Source organism: Myiozetetes cayanensis, unplaced genomic scaffold (assembly GCF_022539395.1).
Source record: "Myiozetetes cayanensis isolate MyiCay16 unplaced genomic scaffold, myiCay2020 scf18, whole genome shotgun sequence".
NCBI lineage: Eukaryota > Metazoa > Chordata > Aves > Passeriformes > Tyrannidae > Myiozetetes > Myiozetetes cayanensis.
The window spans coordinates 12,406,215-12,433,020 of NW_026087389.1; the positions used below are offsets into that span (position 1 = coordinate 12,406,215).

The 26,806-nt window shown below is 43.2% G+C and overlaps 3 protein-coding genes across 3 annotated transcripts in view; 2 read left to right on the forward strand and 1 right to left on the reverse strand.

Moving 5' to 3' along the window:
- The first annotated feature begins 1,388 nt into the window (after positions 1 to 1,388).
- Positions 1,389 to 11,549, forward strand: ARF4 (ADP ribosylation factor 4). The gene is made up of 6 exons (XM_050312863.1): positions 1,389 to 1,677; positions 7,347 to 7,427; positions 7,943 to 8,052; positions 9,193 to 9,264; positions 9,771 to 9,896; positions 10,597 to 11,549. Exons 1-6 carry the CDS (start codon positions 1,611 to 1,613, stop codon positions 10,681 to 10,683), a joined length of 543 nt encoding a protein of 180 aa, XP_050168820.1. The 5' UTR covers positions 1,389 to 1,610; the 3' UTR covers positions 10,684 to 11,549.
- A 3,841-nt stretch (positions 11,550 to 15,390) lies between these two features.
- On the reverse strand, positions 15,391 to 19,338 carry PDE12 (phosphodiesterase 12). Its single transcript, XM_050313202.1, has 3 exons — positions 18,094 to 19,338; positions 17,694 to 17,772; positions 15,391 to 17,009 (listed from the first exon to the last, which is right to left on the reverse strand). The coding sequence occupies exons 1-3, from the start codon at positions 19,336 to 19,338 to the stop codon at positions 16,567 to 16,569; spliced, it is 1,767 nt and encodes a 588-aa protein (XP_050169159.1). The 3' UTR covers positions 15,391 to 16,566.
- Positions 19,339 to 20,560: 1,222 nt separating this feature from the next.
- Positions 20,561 to 26,806, forward strand: part of DNAH12 (dynein axonemal heavy chain 12) — a 56,574-nt gene continuing 50,328 nt past the window's right edge. The window contains exons 1-8 of the mRNA XM_050313051.1: positions 20,561 to 20,649; positions 21,313 to 21,476; positions 21,687 to 21,777; positions 22,059 to 22,085; positions 23,022 to 23,211; positions 24,500 to 24,575; positions 25,412 to 25,570; positions 26,241 to 26,436. Of these exons, the coding sequence (XP_050169008.1) occupies positions 21,313 to 21,476; positions 21,687 to 21,777; positions 22,059 to 22,085; positions 23,022 to 23,211; positions 24,500 to 24,575; positions 25,412 to 25,570; positions 26,241 to 26,436 (903 nt within the window). The 5' untranslated portion in view covers positions 20,561 to 20,649. The remainder of the gene's footprint in view (positions 20,650 to 21,312; positions 21,477 to 21,686; positions 21,778 to 22,058; positions 22,086 to 23,021; positions 23,212 to 24,499; positions 24,576 to 25,411; positions 25,571 to 26,240; positions 26,437 to 26,806) is intronic.

Here is a 26,806-nt window from a genome sequence, read left to right on the forward strand (position 1 = left end):
CTTAACTTTCCTGGCCAAAAAAAAGGTGTAAAATACTGAATGTTCTCAATAGAAGGTAGATAAATGTTGGAAACCTAGAACTGGACTCTTTAGATTCCCATTTCCTGATAGTTTTAATAGTTGATCAGTATCATCTTAACACCTTAGGCACTAAAGAGATTAAGGTATGATTTATTTGCAACTTGAATTTTATAAAAATGTAACTTTCCATCTTAATTTACACCAGATTTTTGGTCCGATTTAGACCTTGCATAAGGACTTTAAACATGATACATAAAAAAAGCTGTGGATGCCCCATCCCTGGAAGTGTTCGAGGCCAGGGTGGATGGGGCTTTGAGCAACCTGGTCTAGGGGAAGGTGGCCCTGCCTGTGCCAGGTGGGTCGGAACTAGATGATATTTAAGTTCCCTTCCAACCCAAACCATTCTATGATTCTACAAAAAGAACAGCCTAAGTTGGCTCACTCAGTACCTGCTGTTAGGATCTGGTTCGGGATTGTCTTTGTTAAGGACCATTCTTTATGTTTTTCTTTAAGGGCGGGTAAGTAAATGCCTTCTGTTCAAAAAATGTTGACTCTTTTATGTACCTAACATAGTTTCTAATTACTAGAGGTAGGTTGTAACTCCCTGGAAAATTTTTATGGAATTGAACCAATCCTTCCTTGGGAGAGTAAGCTCAGTCACTTAAGCATTAAAGGCAGCTCATCTAATGTTGCCCCAAATCACCGTACTATGGGCTTTTTACAGGAGCTGAGAGAAGCTCTTACAGTTCATTAGGAAATAAAGAGCTTTCATAAAAGGGCACGTTTTGAAGAGATGAGGGCTTAGTCAAGGCCTGGGCACCGTGTGAGGACACGGCCCTGCAGTGACCACTGTGTTTAATCATAGTAATAGCACCGGAGACGATTTATATATATAATATAATAATAAATAGTAATGGTATAGTGGTGGATAGCAATCTGTCTGTCACAGAGCTGCCTTTTGTTGGTTTGTTCCAGCTTGGTTTTTTCTTACTGCTGTGTCTCTGGGACGCATTTGGGGGCTCTGTGAGGATAAGTTTAGCCCCGGTAGCCCCTCTGCTGTCTCCCAGCCCGGCAGCAGAGCCCGTCGCTTTCCCCCCGCTCTGCCCTCAGGGCCGAGGTCGTTACCGGGGCCGTGGGTGCCCCGTGTCCCCGCGGGCGGGCGGGGCGGGGCGGGCCCGGCCCGGCGTGCCCCGCGTGCCCCGGAAGCCGCGCGGGGCTGGCGCGCTCGCCTACATCCCCCGGCGTGCCCCGCGGCAGCGGCCAACGCGCGGCGGGGCGGCGGGTGGCGCGGAGCCTGCCGGGAGCTGTAGTCCGCGGCGCGCCGGGGCCGTGTGGCGGAGGGCGGTGCCGCGGCCGGGGGATGTGGCGAGCGTGACGTGATCGTGTCCGCGTTGGAGCTGGGGCGGCCGCGCCGAGCGTGACGTGGCAGAGACCGAGCGAGCTCCCCGGTGCCAGAGCAGCCGCCGCCGCCGCCGGGCTCCCCGCGCGCGGAGGGATCCGTGCGCGCACACCGCCCGGGCCGCGCTCCCGCACCCCCGTCCGCCTCCCCTCAGCGCTCCCCGCCGCCGCCCAGCGCCGCCGGAGCCGCCATGGGCCTCACCATCTCCTCGCTCTTCTCCCGCCTCTTCGGCAAGAAGCAGATGCGCATCCTCATGGGTGAGGGGCCCCGCGGAGCCCGGCCCGGCCTCGCCGCGCCCGCACGGCCGCGTCCCGCTGCCTCGGGGAGGGGAGGCCGTGGGTCACGGCGCGGGGATCGCCCCGTCCCGGGCTGCGGGGCGGACACCGCGCTGTGCCCGTACCGGGGGCTCGGGGGCGGTGGGAGGGCGGCGGGGACGGGAGGGAGTGCGGATGGGGCTGTGCTTGCCCTTCCTTTCCCCCGCCGTGTTGCCGTGTCCCGCCCGGCCCAGCCCCGCTCCCGCACCAGCGCTGGGCCGCGCGGAACAAAGATGGGCCCGCGGCGGGGCAGGGCCGGTGTCCCCGGGCCGGGCCGAGCGAGCCCCGGCCGTGCCCTCCTGCCCCGGCACTGCGGCTCCCGAGCAGGATGTGACAAAGCCTGGGGTGTGCGACGCCAGGGCCGTGAGAACGGCCGCATAATGGCCGATTTTCGGCAGCTGTGAGGAGCTGTAGTGTCTGTATCCAGCTCTTGGGAAAGGGCGTTTCAGAGCAGCATCTGTGCACGTTAATTCTCCTGTACCTCGCGTACAAACTCACGGAACCCTCTAGGTTGCTCTTGCAATACTTGCTTAGTTTTATTGTCTCCTCGTAGTTTTTTATTTGGAATATCCGTTTATTTTGGAGTATTTCGTTCCCTTGACACGTACTGTGTTGGAATTGGAGCTGGTGGCTCTCGGAGATTCTCACTTTAAGATTACGGTTCAAAAGGTCAAAACCAGCACATACTGCATTGGCATTTCCTCCTCCTCTTTGGCTCTTCCCTGCCTTCTTCCACCCACCCACCCACCCCTGTAAGCTTTATGTACAAACAGTTCTTAACCCCCAAATCTTTATCAAATTCTGTTACCAAACTGAATGGAATTTGGTTCATGGCCATTGACTGAAGGAGCTTGTCCTAAGGAACTATATAAAGTGCTCCTTTGGATAAAGCCAGCAATGGGACTGGATTCATACTGTGAAACTTCCTGGCACACACCCATCCTCAGTGCTGCCTGGGTATGCACAGAGACACAGTAATGCAGGGGTTTTAATTACAATTTTTCACGTTCTCCATCCATTTTGTGATGACAGAGTTCTTTACTGTATACACAGTATTTTTTATTTTATGTTATCTCATTGAAATTAGAGGCTCTCATCCATTGCAGAATAGCCCGAGTAATTTTTGTCTTCGAGACAACTTAGTACATCTCTTGGTTTCAGGGAGGTGATTTGGCTGTCTCTGAGCAGCCAGACTCTTCATGTGACTCTTAATGAATGGAGTAAGGTCTCCAAATGAGCTTAATTGTAGGACGGGGCAGTTTCCTTGGTATTTGTAGTTCTGTTGAATTCTGCAAAACAGTGAAAACAAGAAAGTGATGTCATACAGATCAAAACAGCTTGCAGGGCTGTAGTTTCTTCATTGGTAGGTACTGGGGTCAGATTTGGGTCAGAGATGAGTTTGGGAGGTGCACTTTCTAGCACTTGGTTCAAATTAATCTTTTTTGTTTTAAGAATTTTGATTTTTAAGGCATTATGTTAATATACAGAATCAGAGCATGGGACAGCACCATATTTCTTAGGTAGCATAAGAGAGTAAAACTTGCAGTATACTGTGGTGAGGGTGTGTCATAGGACATAGACTGGATGTTTAGATGTGGAATATTGTACTGGATATGATGTAATTTGTGTACATCTATAACATGAAAAGCTCTTGACAGCATTCTGTGTCATAGATCAGCACTTTGAGGGGAGATGTCTGAATGAATACTGGGACTGAAGTAAACTTTTCCTCAAGGTGATAGTTTTCAGGGTATGGTTGAAAATGAGCTGTACAAGGCCAGGTATTTAAATTTTCACATGTAAAATACCAATGAAGAAATAACTTTATGGGGTGAGGTCCTTAGAGGAAAAATATTATGAGTGAGTTGATAACAAACCAATGATTAATTTATAATTCTAACTTCCCTTTCACAGCTTTCTTCTGTTTCTGCAGAATCAAAGATAACTTAGAATTAGTTTAGCTCTTCAAACTGAGTGTGTGGTATTGAGTTCTGCAGAACTTGAGTATTTCTCATCAGGGACCAGGGATAGGGCTGAATGACTGAAAGTCAGATTAGGCAACCAGGGCATTAAGAGTCCTAATCCTGCATGTGAAACTCTTCATTCATGGTTTCTTGTGCTTAAAAAAAAAAAAAAAGTTATTGATTCATTGTGCACTTTTCAGTACCATAATTTAGTGTTCTGTGTCTTTGTGTGGTTTTGCAAGTGTTCACTGACATAATATCTCCTCAGGAGCCTCGAGTGCAAAGGTAATTATTAAATCCATCTGGGGGGAAATGTCTGATTGTTTGGGAATTGTATCACTGTACAGATCATAACCATTTAATTGGTTTTTTTTATTTAGGGAGGAATGTTAAAGCTCTGTTGCTTTGCCTGCTGTTGGCTTTCTGTAGTTGATATGAAGTTCTGTGCTGTGATAACAGAGGCAGCTTCATATTCAGCCACCAGAGATCAAAGTAGGAAGTTGGTAAATGAGGAATGTATTGTGATCAGGGGGATGTTCCCCAGGACAAGCAAACTGGAAGCTTGAGATTTAGAAATACAAAAGCCTGAAATACAAGCACCTGAAAGCATTGTAGGTACTTTTTCTCCAGCTAGAGGAAAAGGATGTTTGACTCAGCCTAAAGATAACTGGTTGCAAGTACAAGTCTTTGCTTCCCGTTTGCACTTTCTTGTAATCTTTGCAGTCCAACTGCTGAACATTGTACCCTGCATCGAGTTTTTTACACCTTGGTCTTGACAATGGTCAGGCAGTAGAGTCAGTGAAAATGTAGAATAGGAAATTTACTTCATCTGAGGATTTAAGATGTAGGTTTTAATCTTGGTGAAGTTATGACATGGAAGTAGCTCATAGATTTACGTTTAGTGTTCCAGTGCAAATGTAAACATGCTTATTCTTGGACTGCTAAAAGCAGTAGTTACACTTCCTAGCAGCTCAAAAGATGTAATGTCATTTGATGCCCTGAAATGTCTTGTTCTGAAAAGGGTGGTAAATTGCAAATTAAAGTAAGAAGTATGAATGGAGACTATGCTTTTTATGACTTGCTTGTTTAGACTTCATAACATTTGTAGTTTGGCCAGAAGAGGCAGTTTTTGTTGATAGGGTCACGGGAATTTGCAGAAGTTTCCTTCCCTCGGTTCAGCTGCTGTCTCAAGCGTGGTGTCAGAAGAAGAAAACACTTATCCACAACCCCACAACTCAGCCTGGCTCAGTGCAAAGTCCAACAGCTTAATCAGGGCTGTGAGTAAGAGTGGATTTGAACAAAGTCTCAGGGCTTTGTGCTTACATAGGTACTGCAGCCTTCTGGCAGCTCCACTGCAGTGCTGCTGGGTCCTGGCACGAGGGCACAGTGGGTAACTGGGACAATATTTTTTTAATTGAGCAAGTAGTTTAAAATTCCTGACTAGTTTCTAATTTCTTAGCTCTGAATGATATCTCCAAACGGTTCTTGTTACCCTGTGTACATTCCTTTGAAATGAGATTAGCTTTTTCTTTATCTGTATGGTTCATATAAACCCCAAATACACTCAAACCCTTTGTGTAGACAGTGCCATCTTTCTTGCATTGCTAATTTTAACAAATCTTGTCAGTGTTTGTTCTACTGATAACTGGAGGTTTTTTTTGGGGGGGGAAGGGGCAATGAGAGAAGAGTTTTGAGTAGGTGTAACTTTAATTGGTAGTTCATTAAACAGTCTTAATTTACTGAAAAATGGTCACATGTTTTGTACAAAGGCTTCCTTGAGGCTGAGCTGTGTAAAAACAACGTTGGGCTTCAAGCCTTGTGCTATTAAAAACACTGGTTTTCAGCAGAGATGGAGTACCTGAGGGTCCCAGGATTGGCTCAGAGTGTTTTCTAGGATGATCTGACACTTCACTGGTGTGGGGGAAATCCTGGCATTTACAAGTTTCATGACTGGCAGGCTCTTGTGAAACCTCTGCTGCACCGGGTCTTTTTTTTTTTGTTCATGCTTGTGTGTGGTTCTAAAAGAGACCAGCACTTAGACAATAGCAAACTTAAAACCATTAAATTTTAATTTGAGCATTTGGGGAGTTTATTACCCTCCAAGGAGCTTTGGTTTTGGTGGCAGATTCCCACCCCACCACCTTCCTTTCATGTTCTTGTGACATTAACAATTAGAACAACTTTTTTAATTTTTTTTTTTTTTTTACATGCAGTGACATTGCCAGAGAAACTGCATTGGCATATTTAGTCCTGTGCACACTATCACAATATAGGACAATTATAGATAGGGTTTTTTTAATTAATTTGCTGTAACAGCAGTTTGTTTCTTGAGAAGGAGGAGGCTTTTCAAAAGTTTGGTTTCACTCTGAATAAGTAGGTAATTTTCAATTCTGGGTTTTTGCAATGCTAAGGAAACAGTTGTATTATTAATAGTCAAGTCATCAAAAACCACTTAAAGCTTAATATATTGCAGTTGCTAAGTAGGAAATTAACTCAGAACATTAAGAATGTCTGTTATCCATATCAAACAAGGATAAAATTTGGTTTCTTGTGAAAGTATTATTTAATTAATTCCTTGGGGGGATATTTCTGTTTGGGCAAAACTTTATTGACTCTTCTAAGTTTCACAAATAGACATTTTATTCAAACTGTTGCTGTTGTGTTTAGGATGTGCTGTTTATGTAGGTGCTTATGTGCCTGGTATTGCATTCTAATGTAAGGAATTGTATTTTGAGTTGCACTTACATGTTCTGAAATATATAATAATAAGCATAACAATAACACAGTTTTAGGAAACTACAGTGTATATGTTTGCAGTGTTGGTGATATGTCTCCAAAAATGTCTTTGAGGCTTCATTTTATTGTAATTTATTTAGGATCACATATTTACCACATAGCTTACATTGAAGAGCAGCAAGCTTAAGTTTTGTAGAAACAGAAAAAGCAAATTTCAGTGCAAAAGATCTTTTGTGAAGATCAGCAGTGGAGACTCTAATGGAAGCATCCTGGTGGGTCTCAATGGATAGAAGTGATATCCTGAAAAGGAGTTACAGCCCTTGGGGTACAGGCAGAGGGATGAGGAGAGTTTCCTGCTGTGTGTGGGTTTGTCAGTGCTAAAGAAATGTTTTAGCAAAGGGATGAGAGACTGGAATGAGGGACATGGAAGTGTCTCCCATGGATAGTGCCAGCTCCAGTCGGTCCAGGTGCCTGTGAAACTGGCCTTAGCTGGAGATTCAAAGTGAGGCCTTCCCCAACTTGTATGTGAAATAGCAAATGTGTGACCAGTTAGAAATGATGGCTGCTTGTAGATGGTTTGCTAGGCTTTTAAATTCTTCATTATTTACACAGAAGAAACTTTCTAAGAGAATGATGAAGCTTGATGAAGTAACACAAATACTTAGGAATGTGTCTAGAAACTTGTGAACCTGTGGGTTGTGAATGGAAGTGTTTTATTGAGCTTGCTCTCTCTCAGTGCTGGGTAGAGGAGATGGAGAAAAACATAAAGTAGTTTATCAACAAAGAGTTAAGAGTGTTTAAAAAGTCATTCTCAGAAAAAAATCCTAATACACTGCCTGTAAAATGGCATGTTTTGGAATTAACAGGTTGTAGATAATACTGTGAACTAAATCAGTGTTTCTGTCCTTCTAGTTGGTTTGGATGCTGCTGGTAAGACAACCATTCTGTATAAACTGAAACTAGGAGAAATTGTCACCACAATTCCCACTATTGGTAAGATCACCAATTCTTATGTCTTCATTTGTTGTTACTCTAAATTTATGTTGTAAAGGAAGTTTTCTGAAGAGTGTAGGGGTTTGCTGTCTTAACTGGAATGAAGAGAAACATGGGCTGTCCGGCACTGCCACAAATGTAACATAACGGAACTGTCACACCAAAGATGCACCAAGAGCACAATCCTGGGCCTGACAGGGACCAGCAGCACATGCTCAGAGTACAGGAACCAGTCAAGTAGCAGCACTGCCCCTAAACACCGTGAGCCTCACAGTTTGTGGCTGAAAGATTTGCTGAACCACTTGGACTTGGATTTAAGTGATTCATGGGGTTTTTTCCCCCCTTCAGTCAGTTTTCTTGTGATCTACCAATTCAGTTCTGATAAGCTGTTTTATATTTAAGTATATTTATTTGGGAGAAGTGTAAGTTAGGAAGTGTCTATCTTTAACGTGGTTAGAATTATGCTTTAACACTAGCATTAACTATTTCTAATTACTTAACTCCTTCATTTTTAGGTTTTAATGTGGAGACGGTAGAATATAAAAACATTTGTTTCACGGTTTGGGATGTTGGTGGTCAAGATAAAATTAGACCTCTTTGGAGGCATTATTTCCAAAACACACAGGTAAGAGTTCTCAGATGACAGTAGTCAAAGAGCTGTTTTGTAAAGCCTCGTTGTCTTCTGTAGGATATATATGGAAAGTTGTTTTCTTTCTTTCAGAAAGGCTCTGCACTACCTCCTGCAAGTTCTGAGGGTTCCCAGGTTTTATTTCAGTTGAAACTAGTTTGTTATCCTGAGGCTTCCAGCCTAGTTGTGAGTGTAGCTGGCAGGGATCACGTCCTTTAGGGTCTCCCAGTGTTCTGTAACGTGCCAGAGCAACTGGTTTGTTGTGAGGAACTCTTCAACTTTGCTGTATCCGTGCTTTGATTTGTTTGAACTGGCGTTGGGTTACACATAAAACATATTATTGTTTAAAAACCCTTCTACTTGCTCTTTGTTAATAACCAGCCTTAAAATACACAGCTTTTACCGTGCTCAATCAGTGTATTTAGTAAGCTGAGTGTCTAAAGTATGGTAAAAGATCTTGTTACAAGTTGATTAAAAAGTGTCATCTTCACATGGATGTGGTGGCTGCTGTCAGTTTTGGTGACATAAACGTGACTCTTTTCTTTGGTTCACAAGTGGTAAGGTAAGTTGCTTGTTAGTATCAGAAAACTTTTGGAGTGGGTTTGTTTGGGGGTTTTTTGTGTTGAATATAGAATTGTTTCCATGTAACTTGTGTGCAGCATGATGCATGATTGGTGCAGAGAAACAGAGAGGTCTGGGTTGACAAAAGGGACCTACCACTATACTGTTGTGAATAGAGTTGATATTTAATTTCAGTTCCTTATAACTGTTCTGTTACTAAATACTTCTTTTAAAAGATAATTCTCTTTCCTTGAAGAGAATGATAAAAGTAAGGTTTTCAGGTGGAAATGTTAAGAGTAAATAGTGTGCATAAGGAGGACACTTGAGTAACAGAGATGCCATTAGAAATACTGTTTGGTACAAACTTTTTTAAACAAATTCAGGCATTACTTTAAGGGTGTGGGATTTTTCAGTGAAATATGAGCTGGTGAAGCACTTGTTCCTTGCTTAAACAGAAACTTCTGTCAAATTTTCTTACCTAAGAGAGGAGACAATCACAGTATTCAACATGAGTATTTTGGGGGGTTTAAAATAGTACTGCACATTGGTTTCTCAAACCTACTTAACTTCCTCCAGGGCCTCATCTTTGTGGTAGACAGCAATGACAGAGAGAGAATCCAGGAAGCGGCAGAAGAGCTGCAGAAAATGGTAAATGTCAATATCTTCTGAAGTACTTTTGTTAAACTTATATATTTTAGGATGTTTGTCGGCTTCCCTAAAAGCTTTAGGATTTTAAAATTTTAGGGAGTTTATTTGATGCATATTGTATTGACCTGGTAATTCTGGGTCACGCAGTGCACTGAGTTGTAACTTCACCTCTGTACAGAACTAATAATGTGTCAGAACCTTCCTTACCTTCATAAAACTTTAAGAAAATCGCAGCAGATAAAGAATTTTGGAAAAACACATTGGTGCTAGAGAATTTCCGAAGAAAGATGCCCATGAATTTCAACTGTCTGTTGAAAGATTGTTTCCTTAATCATAGAAGTTCTATTGGGTACCAGTTAAATTTTACTCAGTACTTACTGGTGACTTCAGGAGCAAGAATGAAAATGTTTATAGCCCTTAAATCAGTATTTAGATTTCTTTAGTGTTTGTTGAAGAAACTGAAGTGGTGAGCTGAGGTAATTTAGTAACATGACTGTCTCTCTTAGCTTCAGGAGGATGAGCTGCGAGATGCAGTGCTGCTTCTGTTTGCAAACAAACAGGATCTGCCAAATGCCATGGCAATCAGTGAAATGACAGATAAACTAGGTCTTCAGTCCCTGCGTAACAGAACTGTAAGTGCTGAACTCCCTGACTGCTGAACTCTTTGCTTCCCCTATTATGTACCATAAACAGGAATTTCAAGTTTTTACCTCTTTCTGTGGAAAGATGCACATGCCTGCCATTAAACTTCATAATGCACAGTTTAAGTCTCTGTTGTAGATAAGTGATTCAGCAGTGTCATGCAGTGGGCACTGCTGTCATGGGTGTTTCATTCCTCACTTTTTTCTGGAAACACACAAGTACTCCAGTCTGTCACTGAAATACAGCTGTCCAACATTGACAAAGTAGGTGGTGGGCCTTCTCAGTATTTGGTATTCTGGGGCAGCAAATGCACTTTGCATTCTCACCTCTGCAAAGATGGAAGGAAATTAGGTATCTTCTGAAGCTAGTTTTCAGCATATTAATCAAATACATGTTCTGTGTTTGTTTTTGGATGCCTTAAACTGTGTTGTAGCATTTGGTAGGCAAACCCTTGAGTTTCTGTGTAGTGTCTGAACCCCATCTACTCTATATGTAATTTTCAAAACTTTTAAAAATACCATCTGTTCAATACTGACTCTACTTAAGGCACAGAACAGTGTTTAAAGAACACTATTTTAGCACTAGCACTATTATAAGAACATTAAAGAGTGCGTATCTGAGTGTCTCATAACTTAGCTTGCATTCTGTCAGTATTTAACTTGCACTGTTGTTTGTGTTCTCCATTGACAGTGGTATGTCCAGGCTACCTGTGCCACACAAGGAACTGGTCTGTATGAGGGACTGGACTGGCTGTCAAATGAACTCTCAAAACGCTAACTCGACTGGATGACTCTTTCACCAGGGACATGTTTGATATAAGTGGTCTAGGCTTGTTACAACAAAATTAGTTTGCATCTTGGTTATTACAGTATCTGGAACTGATATTTGGGCAGGATATTACAGCGTTTCAACTTATTTTGTTGCCAATTATTGTTTACCGAGCTACATGTTGCAAAGGTAGCAATATGCTTGGGTAAAAATCTCCTTAACTTGGAAAAAGTGTATCTTCTGATTTTATTCCCCTTGTTAGCCTAAATGCCTGAATATAGTTATTGTGACATCTTTAAGATCTGTTTTGAATACTCTTTTGAGTCCCAATAAATTAATGTTTTAATTTTTTTTCTCCCTGCTACTCTTAGTTTACTGATGCCCTGTTTCATTCCTCAGACAGTCTGCTGATTTAAAAATGTAGCATTCCGTATGTATTTATTTCTCTCCCTTGCCAAAAAGATTTCCTAATATTGCTTGTCCCAAGCCAAGGAAATGCTCTAAAACACTATACAAATCTACTGCACTGAGGAACATTTATTAATCCTTGGGTTCTGTCAGCCCAACTTGCCTTTGTGTGAATTGGATTTGATGGGTAGAATAGTTCTGTGCTGGTTGCGAAGAGCTCATGTTGAGGTTGTTTTTAATATTCAGCAGATTGTCTTCCTTTATATTGTATCTTTTTTTTTATGTTGCATGTTGCTTTTTGGTATCAGCCTGACTATTTTTGCCCAGTGTATAATAGTTCTGCTGAAGTTTTACTGTTTGTTGGTGAACATATCTTCATAAGGAAATTTTGGAAAATTCATCAAACTCAATGGATTAGTTTCTTCATAACCCACTTGGAATTATTCCTAATAAAATGATAAAATGTATAGTTCTGTGTATGCTCTTCTTGATTCCTCAAATAGTTGAGTGCAAATTATCACTTATTCTTTTTCCATATACTGAGCTTTCCTGCAGATTGAATATGAACATCAGGTCTCAGACTGTCCCTTGTTTGGAGCTGTGTTTGGAGCGGGACATGGAAAGGGGGCAACCAAGTTGTATACAGTGCAGTAGAGTAGCTGTCATCGGGACTTACATAATTCTGTAAGTGTCTTTTGAAAGTTGTAAATCTAAAATTCCTTTCAAGATGTCCAGATATGAAAATACTAACAGTTAAAAAATTGTAATAAAACAAATACGAACTGCCTGAAAAGCACACACGTCTGTTTTGTAGTTGTATCCACGTGTCAAAACCAGCATGGGTTTAGCAGGAGAGTCACGGCTTGGGGGGTTCTAGCAGGAGAACCACAGCTTGGTGGCTGGCTGGGAAGGTAACTTGAGTGCTTTTACAGGGATTTACTTCATATTAAGGCTGAGAATCTCCTCAGAAAATTACCTCTATGCAACTGCTACTGTCTGTTTTCCTATTTCTGCCCCCTTATACCTGTGTAGTTCAAAAGCCTTCATACGTGTTTTGAGGCTGCTACTAATGGGTGGTTTAAAACTTATTTTTCTGTTGCCTGTCTTCTGTATGGAGGCAAATACAGCCCAGTTCTCTGACTGATGTGTGCTGTTCTATTGACTGGATGCCTTTAGAGCATGATTCCATTGTAGTTTCAGGCTGAGTGCCTCTCCGTTTCCACTCAGGTCTTGTTACACTTGCTACAAGAAATCCCAGTGACAAGGTCTGGTAAACACAAGCTGGTTTAGGTTCAGAGCACCTTCTAGGGAAGCTTCTTTCTGGAAGTGAGGTTTGAGTTCCTAGCAAGTGTTTTTACTGTGAACACAACCAGGGAAAATTCCAGAGTTTTTGAATATGGTCGTTAACTCTCTTCAATGGGTAACAGAAATTCAGGAGACAGTGTAAGGTGAGAAGGGTTCTGCTTGCATCTTTAATGAATTGGTGATTATTTATTAATCAAAGCTGATATACCCATGCATTGGATCAGTATCTGTTAATGTGCATATTTCTAGCAATGCAGCTCCTTGAGTTAAACCCTAAAAGGAATTGAACACTCAGTTCAAAAGAGACAGCTTGTCCCTAATGCAGGTTGGATGCATCAGAGATGGGAAAGTCAAGTAGGAGGCAAAAAGATTTTCCTTTTTCCTTAATGCTGGTCTGGGAAAGTAGAGTAACAAAAAACAACAACAACAAAACCAGAAACAAAAAGCCCACGTACAAATTTACAAAGATGTGAGCAAAATCCTACCCAGTTTTTTGATGTGAAGGACGTGGAGTATTCCAGTTGCTGAATGAGGAACAAATACAGGTGGGTTTAGGTTTATGGAATAAAATTGAGAAAATCTGGGTTCTGGATGGGATTTAGAGAGGAATAATTGATTGCTGGGCAAGGTCCAGATGTGTAGGGGGAGCTAAGATGGGAGTTAAAGTCACCGTATGTGGAGTAGGAAGCACCATATGTTACCTTACACAGACGTAAACACAGCTTGGGAGCATGGGGGCTCTGGGCCCAAGGTGTACCCAAGGGTTGCTTTCACCCCAAAAGCTCAGAGTTCTTTGAATTGTGACTTTCCTAACCTAGACCCTAGTGCTGCAGTGTTATTCCAGGAAAGTCTGACTGGTTCCTGCCATGTTGCTGCTATTGGCAGTGAGGCTCTGCTGCTGGATTTTACCAATAAACAGGGAATACCGGGACTGGAGAGTGCAGGACCAGCTCACGAGGCTGGACTTCCTCCTGAACACTCGAGGAGTATCTGCCATGTGCAAGGGCCATCCAGTTTTAAGGGCCCGTACCAGTGCCGTGTTTGTCCCTCACCACTCTCTTCCCGCAGGTTCCGCTCCCCTGTGCACCCTCCCCGGGGTCTGCCGGGACACAGAGGCAGCAGCCCCAGTGCCAGCACAGGCAGCAGGAGGGACTTACCTCTGTCGGCAGGGAGGTGGAGAACCAGGCAGGTCTGTTCTCTGAGCAGCTCCATCTTCTGGTTCCAGGGACGAGCTACGGATTTTTAATGTTTTGGCTTTGGAAAAGACAAAGTAACCCAGTTGAAAGGGATAGGTACCGAAAAAGGAGGAAAATAATGTTCTTTCAAGTTATAAGGGGTGCTCAGTTAAGCTATGTAAGTAATATGATTTAATTTCCAAACTTCACAAATACAGTCTTACTATTCTAAGTGACTGAGATATTTCACTTGCCAGCCTACAAGCCTGCATTACTCAGTGGTTTGTTATTTTTCCCCTTTTTTTTCAGAGCTGGCAATTTGTAAAATGCCTCTGACTCAGCTGTAGTACAGTCATTTTCAGTGTTTTCCCTGGTGTTTATACTGCATTTTTTTCTTGAACAAACCTTCCAATTAATTTTTCTGCCCTTTAAGATGCCATATGCTTGCAAATGTTACACCTTCAGGTGTAAGCTTTACCTCATTTACTAAATTAGTAAAAATTCTTTGCCCAGGTTTACAGCCTCCATTCTGTTGGTAAGATTTTCTCCTCACTTCTGTATCTTAAAAGTTTAATTACGAATCACCACTCCTTTTATTATCAACTTTGTGGTTTAGAAGAGTACAGACAGTACCTTCAACTCATATGCAAGACTGAAGTCATACTGCACTTTTTAAGGAAGAACAGAAACTAATCAAGGACCTACCCAAAGTATTTGGGATCCGATTTTACAGGGTGAGTACCATCAGCCGCTCTTGCAATGATCCAACATCCTTCACTGCCACATTCCATTTTGCTTCCCTTTTTTATCCAAAAGGCCTTTAGCTACTGTTTGGCTTAAGTAGAACTCTGGCTTAGCAAAAATTGGAATCTGAGGGTTTACCTAGAAGTCTGGAATAAATGAGCTCCCTTTCATCAAGGTCTTGGGTTATGTTTTGTGCTGGATCTGCTTAAGCAGGTGAAAGTCTTGATTTGAGCCTTGATCACCTCTTCCCACCTCTAAACCTGTATCATGTTCTTTGGGCACAAAGGGCTTTATGGTGAATCAGCTCAGGGTATAACGACCCACTAAAATGATAATACAAGAGAATTAGAGCTCTGTATTTTTAGCTGGATCACTTCCCTTTTTTAGTTTGGTGTGGCATGAGCAAGAAGCCAGAATTCACAGGAGGCAGAGCAGGGTCAGTTAAAAGAGTTTGGGATGAGAGGAGAAGGGAAGGTTAAGTGCTTATGTTACTGGAAAAAGCTGCTTGCACAGGACATTTACATGAGCTCTTTAGTTCACAGGCTTCTGCACTTGCAGAGTAGTAGAATTTGTCAGGTGGTCTTTACCTGTGTGCAGAGTTGGTTACAAAACACTGAAGTTCATGAGATTTGTCTATTCATGTCATGCTGTTTGAGACATGTTTGGAGATTTATGGGCCTGCATCTTTTTAGCCTTTTAAGACCTCTGCAGCTCAACCTGCCTGGTGGCTTTACTAGAGCAGTTGTTTATCAGCATCTGTGTCAGCTGCTCAGACACTACAGTAGCAAAAACCAGTAGTAATGTTATTGGCAATAACATAGAAAAGGCTGAAGAACAGATGTTAAGCTTGTGCAAAGCACACCCTTCCCAGCATAGCCAGTACTATGACAAGAGACAGCACCGAGAAGTCTCAGCAATGTGCTGCTTGAAAGGGACTGCCTGGTTTTAAGTAGTGTATGAACAGCTGGGGAATCCCAGTTACAACCTCCAGTCCACCAGAATGCAGTGGAGGGGAGCAGTTGTGCAAGTAGAGGGTACAGAGTTTTTATCCCAGACAAACTTTTGACACAAAAAACCAGAGAGAGACAATTGACACAGGGAGCTTTATTAGGTGAAGGAGGAAGGTCTAGCGAAATGGTTTCCAAATGGCTTTTGTTTCTTATGAACTAATGACGCAGGGCAAGCAACTTGTTAAATGATTCCACCCTCTCCAACAAATTCAATGAAGGTATGGATAAATACATTTCCTCACATCCAAATTATCTCCTACAAAATAAGGAAAACTAGGCTATTTCTAGAAGGAAAAAAATGCAGGTAATAACACTTAAAAATTCAGGCTGTCTTTGTATGCAAGAGAGGAGCAAAATAGAACGATTGTGGTAAAAGGTTTGCAAGTCACTTGTGTTTCTTTTTCAAGATTTAGGCACAGACAGCTAATGCACCACACTAACTCCTCTGGAAACAGATGATATTGATAAAAAGCTCCCTCCCATCCAGAGCTGGTTGTCCAAAACTCTGGTATTTCTTTTATTGCCAATGACTCAAAACAACAGAAGGAAGAGATGTTCCAAGTTGATGCCACCTCTACATGTAGTCCAATTTCAGCAGGTGCTGTTACCCTCAGTAACGTTACGTGGGCAAGCAAAATGCTTCCAGATCAATTATAAACTTGAATTTAACATGGTTGACTGTTTTCAGAAAGTCTATTCACTGACAATTAAGAACATCTTTTCAGAAGATATTAGGTACATTTGTTCATGTAATTTACTAACAAGTTGGGATACAGTAATGCTAAGTGACCAAGACAATTTCTGAACTTATTTTTTAAAAATTGCCATGACGGTAATTACAGTGAGGTTGAATCAGCTAAATCCATTTGGGTTTGGGTTCTGTGTTTGGTTCTGAATTAAGCAGGGTTCAGTTTGTACACTGTATTACAAATCAGATTAAATTTCTAGTTTTAACAAAATAATTCTTCATTCTTTAGAAACAGCAATAAAAAGGTATATGATAATCCAATTTTCAAACCCCTGTTCTTAAATACATTTTTCCCATTAGCATATAAAAAAGGGGGAAATTATCATGCAAATATTCTGAACAGTGTGATAATATTAGGTAGAACCATTAAACACATGAACTTTTCAGTAATAGTTTTGGCTTTCCTTTTAGTAGCATACAAGTCAGGGTGTAACCTCAGTTCCCCAGCAGTACATTAAATTTCTGGTTTGAAAAACCCCAAAAGTACCATGCCAGAGCTGCTCTATTTCCACTTTAAGTCACATATTAGAGCTATATGATCAGAAGGATGTGAAACACTTGGCAAAGCCTGGTGGGTTGTTACTTCTTCGTGAGTTGGCAATGGAATGACTTGTTCAACCTCTAGAGCATTTTTGTCAATGAAAATGTAGTCCAGACAGCCGTGAAACCCCCCAACATAGTTTGTATAAGCAGGTTCTCCACAGGCACTCAGCAGTTTGAAGGGGTGGCTCAGAGCCATACTGCACCTTTCTTCTTCCCCATTGGAGACCCAGTCCTCGTGATCTTCTGCAATGGCACCACTGCTGATGAAGCTGTAAGTGCCTGACGATGGGGTGCTGTTAAAATCTCCGCAGAATATGACTGGGATATTGGGGTACAGGTCACATGCGACGTGCTTGATGTGGGACAAGGCTACAGCAATTTGGATGAGCCGGATGTTCCCACCTAAGAAAAGAATAAAGTATTATTTCAAATTCTGCACAACAGCACTGGAGCAATTTTCCAAGTTGCTCATTGAAGCATATATCAGTTATAGCTCTGAAACAGCAATCTTACATTTTAGAATAGTTTTCATAAATAAAGAAGCCTTTGAAATTTGTGAATATGAAAGCTTTTGAGAGGCAGACAAAGCTTTAATTTAAATGTGGACGTTAAAGGACTGAACCTTAAACATCCAGCAGCTTTCCATTTCACAGCAACCATCCTAATAATGTTCCCAAAAGAAAACTTAAAGGAGGAGAATGTCTTTTAAAAGCTTCCGTAGCACAATCTGGTTGCCCTCCTGGCAGTACCCCAATAGAACCCCTTCAGGTACATCAGGAGTGGAAAGCCACGAGCACATGCAAAACCATCTCTGTTTTATGATCTGCTCTTTGGATGAATTGGGTGTAACATGGCTTGCCTTGCTTTCACCTGTATTCTGTTGACTCCCAGGCAGATTAGGAAAATAAATACATAAACAGACCTAGAAGCCTGGCTTGATTCACCTAAAGAGGTAAGGCAGGAAACCCTCAGTTCCAGAAGGAAAGGTTATAGCTGCAAAGGAATGGTGGGAAATCTATTCTCCCAAGGAAGGCCAAAACCCTTAAAAACTCAGTTATCCTACATGCTGGAACATGCCAAAATTACCTTTGGGGTGCCAGTAGAGGTGGGTATTTGCTACACAAAGCTTCCTGGAAGGATCAGTTGTAGACTGAAGAACCGAAACCTTCAAGAGAAAAAGCAGCCTTTGGTAAGTCTTAAACTGAGAGGTTATGATTTAAAGAAGTTCTATTCACCAATTCTTCTGCAACAGAACTGGAGCTAAATCTCTGATTTTAGCAAGCACACGGTAGCATTGCAAAGTTTTGTTCTCATTTGCTCTATGCATTACCCCAGAGAACATACCATAGTTCCAGTGTTTCAGATTGTTAATCCCTCACCTCCCTTCTCCTGGGGTTTGAGTCTTAACAAACCTGGCCTGGCTGCAGCTGCCTGGAGACAGAGGAGAAAGAGGAAAGAAAGGAAGAAGGCTTGTCCAAGGTGGTACCTGCAGCACAGACGACCTCTGCAGCACCTTCTCCTGCACCAGGGGGTACTTGGCCAGCTGATCGCACAGCTCCTTGTGCAGCGGCTCGGAGAGCAGCGCTTCGCTGAACGCGATGTCGTGCTGGCTGAGGAGGCTGAACTTGTCCCTGCGATAGAAGGTGGCCAGCCCTTCGTGCTGCTTCTCCTTAATCTTGAACAGCCCTTCGAGTCCAAAAGCATCTAGGGCCGGGACCAAGCTGTCCACGAAGACAGACTTATCCACCTCTTGCAGGCAGATGAGGTCGGCGCTGTATCCTGCCAGCTCCTTCTTGAGCAGGTTCTGGCGGTAGTCGATCTCCAGGGCGTAGGGAGCGCAGTAAGGGTAGAGCACGGTGCGGGAGAACTCCGTCTGGGCGTAGGTGTCGGCCAGGATGTTGTAGGACACGGCGCGGACGGAGCCCTGCCCGCAGACCTTCTTGGTGTAGAGGTGCCGGTTGTCGAAGGTGCAGGCGCCGGGCCCGGCCTCCACGGGGCCGCTGCTCTCCACCTCCCGGGCGGGCCCGTAGCGCTGCTCCCCGTCACCGGGCGTGCAGCGCAGCTTCAGCCGCAGCCCCACCAGCGCGTTGGACGGCGTGAACACTCGCTCGCCCTCGGCCGCCTCCACCCAGGCCTCGCCCGGCGCGTCCCCGCCGCCCGCGGGGCGCTGCTCGCGGTACCAGCGGAACAGGCAGTGCTGCGGGGCCGCGAACTCGGCGCTCACCTTGGGGCACACGGGGAAGCCGGCGAGCAGCGAGCGCGGCAGGCGCAGCTCGGTGAGCGCGGGCGGGTTGCGCTCCACGCGGTACCGCGCGGCGCCGATGTGCAGCACGGCCCCGTCCTGCCAGGCGGCCGCGTTCGGCACCTCCTCGGACACGGCCGCGCCGTCGCGGGAGAACAACCGCACGGCCGGCGCCGCCGCCGCCTCCCCGCCGTCCGCGCCCTCCTCCGCCCGCGCCTTCTTGCTCTTCTTGCCCGCCTTGCCGTGGCCCTTGGCGGCGTTGGTGGCGATCCGCGCCAGCGCCCGCCCCAGCGGCTCCGCCTGGTCGCGCTGCATGTGCCGGGCGCTGCCGTCGGGCAGCACGAACCGCAGGCTCAGCTTGGGCTCGGACGGCACGCAGCGCACCACGGCGCGCTCCATGGCGGCGGCTCCGCCACCGCCGCCGCCGGGCGGGGGCACGGCGGGGGAGCCGCGGAGGCTCCGGAGGGCGGAGCGGAGCCGGCGCCACATGGACCCGGCGGCGCTGCGGCTTCCGTGGGGCGCGGCCGGAACCGCCGCGAGGGGGCGGGGCCGCACCGTCACTGCGCGCGCCGCGGGGCCGGGCTGTGAGGGAGGGGCGGGCCGTGAGGGAGGGGCGGGCCGTGAGGGAGGGGCGGGCCGTGAGGGCGGTGCTGCCTCCCGGGGCCACGAGGGCGGTCCCGCCCAGCGGTGCCCGATCAGGGGGACCGCCCAGCGCTGCCCGCTCGCTCCGGGGTCCCGCGCCGCCCTGCCCGCCGTTAACCCGCCCGGCACAGTGTGAGGGGGGCCGCCCGCAGAATCGCCGGGTTCCGTTCCCTCAGCAGCGCAGTCCCTTCCCATCACGGCCAACAGGTGTCCGAGGCGGGGGCGGCTCTCCGTCGTAACGCCCCAGTGCAAACTTATCAATCCTTTAGCATCAAGATTTTGGGTTTGTTTCCTGTTTGCGAGGGCACACTTCGTGTCTGGTTTGACACCTCAAGCTGAGCAGTCCCTGGGCTGTGAAATCCCATGCTGGGAGGGTGCCCGGGACTTTGGAAAGCGGACCTCAGGTTCCCTCTCTCTGCTCCCGCAATCGCTGCGCGCCGGGCTCTGCCCACAGGCACAAAACTGGGGGTTTAAAGCCTCTTTGTTAAATATGGGCAAGTGGGTAGCAAACCTCTAGGATTTCTTCACATTGCCATTTATAGTTGTACAAAAAGCAGAAGCTTAGCAACAGCCACCTGATGCCTGAGGGTATTATAATTTTACTTCCCCAGGCATTCGTGCTATGATCTCGAACACGGAGGTTTTTATCTGCGTGGTGCAGGCAGGGACCGGGGCACAGAGACTCGCTGACTCTTTCGGGCTGTGTCCGGCAGACCGGAACAGCCAAGGTAAGGCTTTTCCAAGTCCTTGCTTCTAATTTTTTTTTTTTTTTAAATCACGAGAGGCATTGATATCCTGGGCAAGGGAGAGCCCCGCCCGGCCCGGCCCTGCCGCCCGCCCTCGGCTCCGGGGCAACCGCGCTGTTGTCTCGAGCCGGGGCTGAGGGAGAGCCGAGGGCGGCGGGGAACGCTCCGTGGGGCAGGGGTAGGGGCAGCTTTGTGTCCACCACCCCCGTTTTAGTGCGTTTCTAAGGCATACTGCTGATTTAGGAGGTAGCTTTGGCTTTCTGCTCTCCCCTGCTGAACTGCGGTTCTGAGTTTGTGCATCGTGTTTCCAGGGGAACCGGACTGTCAATCTTTCGGGATAGCCATACTCAGCCGCTTAAGCCGCTGTAGGAGGGTGGTCTTTAGCTGAACCCGAGCCCAGTCGCACAACAAGGTTTGCTTTTTTTTAATCTTTATTTCCTTTTTATATATATCTATTTTATACAAGGCGATTATCAAACTTTGGGTTCCAACTACCTTTAACCGTGTAAATCCAATTATTTGCTTCACACTTTCACCTCACCCCCAGGCTAGGATTCTTATTTCAAACCCACACCTGTCTCCACTTTTCTGTTGCACAGCCCAGCTACCCACTAGTCTTCACCAAAATTCCCACCTTCTTAGCTTGAATCCCATATCCCCCCTCAGAACAGACAATGTGCCTACATCAGGCAGGGTGAGCCTGGGGCAGTCTGATGGGGGTTTAACCGACCCCTTTCCTGGTGTCTTCTGCGTGATGTACAGCTGATAAATAAGTAATGTCAGAGATTTGTACTAGAAATTTTCAGTTTTATGCAATGTACTAATCTGGAGTTAATAAACTGATGTGTTTTTCTAGTACCTCAGGCTTTTTTGTGTACTGTTGAACTTTGCTGGTTTTAGACTATACATTAGACTTTTCTGTTTTCTGAGGGCTCAGCTGTCATATCTAGACTATGGAAATCCCTGAGTTGACGCAATTTTATATCTCATGTCCATTCAACCTGATATATGCATCTGTTAAACCACTTTCTGGACAGGATTGTATTGTAGAATCTTGGTTGTGTTATGGTTTTAGATGGAGCACTCAGATGAAGAACCTCCCAAGAAACGGACTTTGAGAACTTTGTTTCGCCCAATTGTTTTACCTTCATCAGTCACAACTGATCTGTCAGCATCACAGAAAAAACTGTTGACGCACCGAAGAAGCCATGAGCAGCAAGAGATGATTGATCAGATACTGTGAGTTTCATGTAATTCATGACATTGAAATTCACAAGAAAGAGACATTGCACATTTGACATCTGACAAATAATTATGGTGTTTGTTTAATATAATTACAGCGAGATTTAGGGATCAAAGATCATTAAAACCCAGGTTGCATTGATTAAAATATTAGCATTATTTTTAATATGTTCTTTGTAGTTTTTCTGCATTTCTGTTTTACTTTAGAATTGATCGAGCTCTTAAAGTCTATGACAAAACCATGGAAGAAACATCCCACAGAGATCCTGAACCTCCTATTCCAGAACTGCCTTCCATTGTGAGAAAGTGTTTCTTTAATATTTTAAGTGTCACCTATTTAGTACTTTTTTATCGGGGCACTTATTTTACTTCTCAGAATTTAAGTAAAGATAGTAATCTCGATCCTTAGTAGTTCATAAACATATTTATATACTCAGGTAATCCCATTGAAATGACACATATACCTACAGAATAAAGTCTCTGTTTAGAAATAATACTTCTTATATTTTATATTTCGGATGTTTTTGTTTGTTTGTATGTTCTGAATACATAACAATTTTCTGTTTGTTTTTTATACAGGTGAACAATGAGGAAGACCAACAAAGAGTGAGTTAAATTGTTTTGTCTGCTTTTTTTGGAGTAGGAGAGTGAATGATCTCTATTCAGAGGGTAGAGTATGTTACATGGAATCAAGGGTGATTAAACAGGAAAAGGAAGTCTTGGTGGGGAAAAATGGTATGGGAGGAAAATAGGAGTCTTGTCTTGTGGTCCAGTAGAAGAAAAGTATTTTTCTGTTACAGAAAGCGTGTCTATCAGTAGTTAATTCAGCCTTAGTTAAAGTTCATTAGTTAGGAAAAAAATCTAACAGGCTTCAGGACTTTTTAAGTTGAGGTCAGAGATTGTACCTTAGCCTGTTCAAAAAGTAGTCTTTGACATCATTCTCCTGATTTGAAGAATGGGCACTAATCCTGAAATTTGTGCATAGCTTTTAAAGTAAAACTTAGTCTCTGAGAGCAACTGGAAAACCAAATCAGTATTGAAATATTAAGTAGCTTAAGGTAAAACCAATTTTTCCTAGCTTATGTTAGGTAAACTTGTTCTGTAGATGTAGAGATTCGGATCCCTTTTTTTATATATAACAAAGTTGTCAATCAAGATCATAAATACCTATTTCTTTGGCCAAGACCCACTCCCCTTGTGGGGAATGTTTGTCCCCACTTTTTTGACAGATAAATGTTTGTCTGAAGAACAATAACCTTAACCTTGAACTGCTTTATTGTCAGCCATAAACTTCAGCAGAGAATCAAGGAAAATGCCATACTAACAAGTACAGTATTTTGTATTTAAACACTGAGACAGAGAGACCCTTTTACCAACCACAGAGTAGCTTTCAGTGCATTAGTCAGTGAATCCTGGAAAGATTAGATTAAGTCTCCACCCTTAAGGATAAAAAGCTGTGAATAAAAAGAGACTTTTGTCAAGCCTAATGCAAAAATATTTACATAGCCAATTATGAGAGCTCTGACAATACTGTCCTTTCAGGCAGATTACCTCTACATGAAGCAACGTGTGCAGAGCAATCCCGTGGTTCCCATCCAGCAGCAGTGGCTCAGGTCCATGCTTGCCCTGGTGCCACGGTCGCTTATGGAGGGCAAAGATAGAGAGCTGCTCACTCAAGAGCTCTTAGGGGAGATAGTAAGGGATTATGAAAAGAGCATGAAAAGATGTGTGTGTAAGTATCACAAATTACTCAGTACTTAATGTTGGTATATATATTACAAGCTGTTCCATGTTCTCTCACTGAAAATATTTTTTCTAGTTTGTTCTTTCAGCCAGGCGTGATCTTGGTAATTAACTAATGATTTATCTTTCTCTGCCTCATCAAATGTGTGTTGACTGTGATGCTTAAGGCAGAACTTGCTTATTTTATTGGACCAGGAAAAAGTTAACCAGCTGAAGGTACAGTTCAAGCAAAGACAGGCAGCTGTAGACTTCATGTCAGAAAGGTTGACTGCTGATGACACTATTTCATTAAGTCTTTAACCTGTTTAGTTAATTTGCTGCAAGAATGTATCGCTGTTTGCTGCTAAAAAAAGTAGAAACTTTTTCTGTACTAATGATTCTTTCTCTTTCTTCAGGAACAGAAGCATTTTTTAAGCTGTTCATTCACGAACACATCCATAAGTTTTTTTATGGTAGCTTTGATGCATGAGGAAGCTTGCAATAAAAATCTGCAAACATAATTACTGTTTTCAGATATCACTGAAACTCGCTTCAGTTTTTAAACCTTTTAAAAAGGTTCATGAACTGGAATATTAAGTATTTTCCCTTGAAATTACATATTAATTTCTTTTTTATTTATATTTATAGTATCTGAAGTCTGAAAACGAGCCAAATTTTGTCAATATTTTTAGTGGATGGCTGATATTTTTAAAAATGCAGATTAAAAATACATAATTTATCATGGGACTAAGTTCTTTGTAGTGTCATCAGTGGGATAGTTATAGTATCTCACTGTAATTTTGTTAAACAAAGTTGCCATAAATTCTTGTAGTCATGGAATATCTCAGTGTGGAAGGGGCCCATAAGAACCAGAATCTGACTCCCTACTCCATGCAGGACTGCCTAAAACTAAACCATACGACTAAGAGCACTGTCCAGATGCTCCTTGAACATCCTGGTGCCATGAGACCACTTCCCTGGGCAGCCTGATCCCACTACTGACCATCCCTCAGAGAAGAAATTGCCTAACAAAGTATTTAATTATTTAAACACGAACCAAAAACCTTCACGAACAGGGGACAGAACTGGAGTTATGCCACCTGAATCTGTACAGATATTTAGCAGAAGGAGAGATTTTGAGTTACCTTAGGGAGAAAGTATTTTGAAGACTAGGGTGACACAGTTTTCATCCTCCTGTGTGCTTGGTTCAGCCTGGAGAAAGACCAAGAAATTGCAGGGCCTGTTGAATATGGCATCATTTTCTTCTAAGGTTCATGTTTTTTGGGTTTTTTTCTTAGTGCGAAGAGCTCTTATTAAACCAGATGTAGAAGGACTTGAAGAGGAAGAGGAGGCACCTTTGCCTTTGTTGCCCCTGTGAGTGGACTAAGTTAGCATGGGCAAAACACACTGAGTTGCATGAGTGAAATTCTTGTTGAGCTGCGTGGATAGAGTTAGGGCACATTGTTAATTCTGGAGTACCTTAATCTGACAAATTTTCTATTTGGAGAGGATCTTGTGTTTCAACACCTCTTGTATGAATGCTCCACAAAGTTTCAGCACTGACAGTGTTTTATTACTGTTGTTACAGTTACACAGAGCAGCACTAATATTTGCAAATTAAACTTCTGGCTGCGAGTGCCCAGACGCTCAAGTCAGATTGCAACTGCCTCTGGAATGGGGTGTGTGTGTGCACAGGGCAGTTCTCTGGCAGACAGCAGCACTGCACACTGCTTTGCCATGCTGCAACTGCCTGTAATGCCAAGGGTTCTTGGGACTTTGGTGTTATGAGATTAAACCTTCAGACCAAAGGCAAACCCAGTATGCTCTGCCAAAACAGAAGAGGAATTTGGGTAGAGTGTAAATACCTGAACTGTGCAATTTGCTGGAGCATCAGAACGTGTGCTCTCAAGGTAATGATACAAAGGCTTCCTGATAGCAGGTGGTGAAGTTAGGAGTTTACATCTAAAGAACTTCTGGAAGAGCAGGTGGTGTGAAAATACCATGAGGATAAAACACATTTGATCAGACAGGATCTTTATAACTTCCACTGTGTCACAGTGAGGATATTTACATAGTGGCATTTAAAGAACTATTTGTGTTAGGGAATAAGCTTTTTAATACTACTTTTTATATATGAGAATATTCAACTATTTCTTGAACTCTTAAATTTTGTTTATTTGTTTTGGTTGGGTTTTGGTGGTTTTTTTCAGAGGCCTGGATTTTTCTAGTTCGTGGCATAAGAGCTTTGTCAAAGCAAAAAATCAAATCCTTTCCACCTTGCACACTGTCCACCCCACAATGAAAACTCTGCTGGATTTTGGTTATGCAGCATTCTCTTCCTTCCTTGTAGTGGATTTCTCTGGTTCCAGGTAAAATCTGTTCTGCTGAATTATTAACCCATATAGGTTTTAGAAACTGGCAAAGATGAGTTTGTTCAATTCTATTATTTATCATAGGGGAGTTTATATAACAAATTTCTTTGTGTCATTGAATGTACTCTGAGTAAATTACTTTGTGTTATGACACGTATGACTTTTCCTCTTTCTGTTACACATTTTATCAATGCTTAAGTTACTGTTAGTATCAGCCCTTTAGATTTATATTTTACCTTTGATTCTGTAAAGGTCTCCTCAGTATTTACTTATTCCTAATGCTGTGATCCCCAGAGAAATCTGTTTAAAGTAGCATTTAAAAAATCAACTTCTCATGCTAACCTTGAAGATCAGATTTCTTCCTGATTTTCATCAGTTGGATTTTATGTTTAATCTTGGAACTTCAAGTTTTCACTGTTTTCAAAAAGATAATTTTCACTATATTTTCCTCATTATTTTTTCAGGTAGCTCTTCTGTATTTCCCAGACTTTGGGGTATTTTTTTACTTCCCGTAGTCTATTGAAATGATGTTTAGGTTCCCACTGTGCTTTCTGCTAAAACAAAGAATGGGTTTGTAATACAGAATTTACTATTGTTACTTTACTCCACGTTTGTGTTTTTTTTTTTTAATTTTGTTTATAAAGTTGCCTGTAACTTTCTTTTCTAGATCAAAAGGACCTACTGACTACAGATCTTTCAGAACTGATGCATCTCTGAGCTGTTCAAAAGCAGAAGAGGACATAATGAGTACGTGGTATCAAAGAGTTGTCAACCTCTTTACTCAGAAGGAGGCCTTGGATGGTGTAAAGCTGGATCAGGTTGACTCTTTCTATAACTGTGTGGCTATGCTTATGTCTAATCAGGTAAATAACTTTCTTCTCCATTATAACCTTAATGGGATTAAACCACTACTAACTTTGTAGAAAAATAATGGAACAATAGTCTAATCAAATAATTGTAATTTATAAAATGTCAGAGGAAAATGCTTTCCAGATATTTCATTTTTACTTAAAGCATTTATTAGTAATAGACTTAATGTTGTAGCAAAAGAAAAGCACATCGGCTTTACTGAAATATTTACTTGTTCATTGGTTTACATCCTTGAAGGGTTGGGATAATAGCCACTGGAGTTATTAAAGTCACACTGTTTCAGTTATCCATGAATCAGACCAGAAGTACTAAAATAAATGGAAATCCTGTCTTACTGCATGAATGGAAAATGGGGTGGGCCTT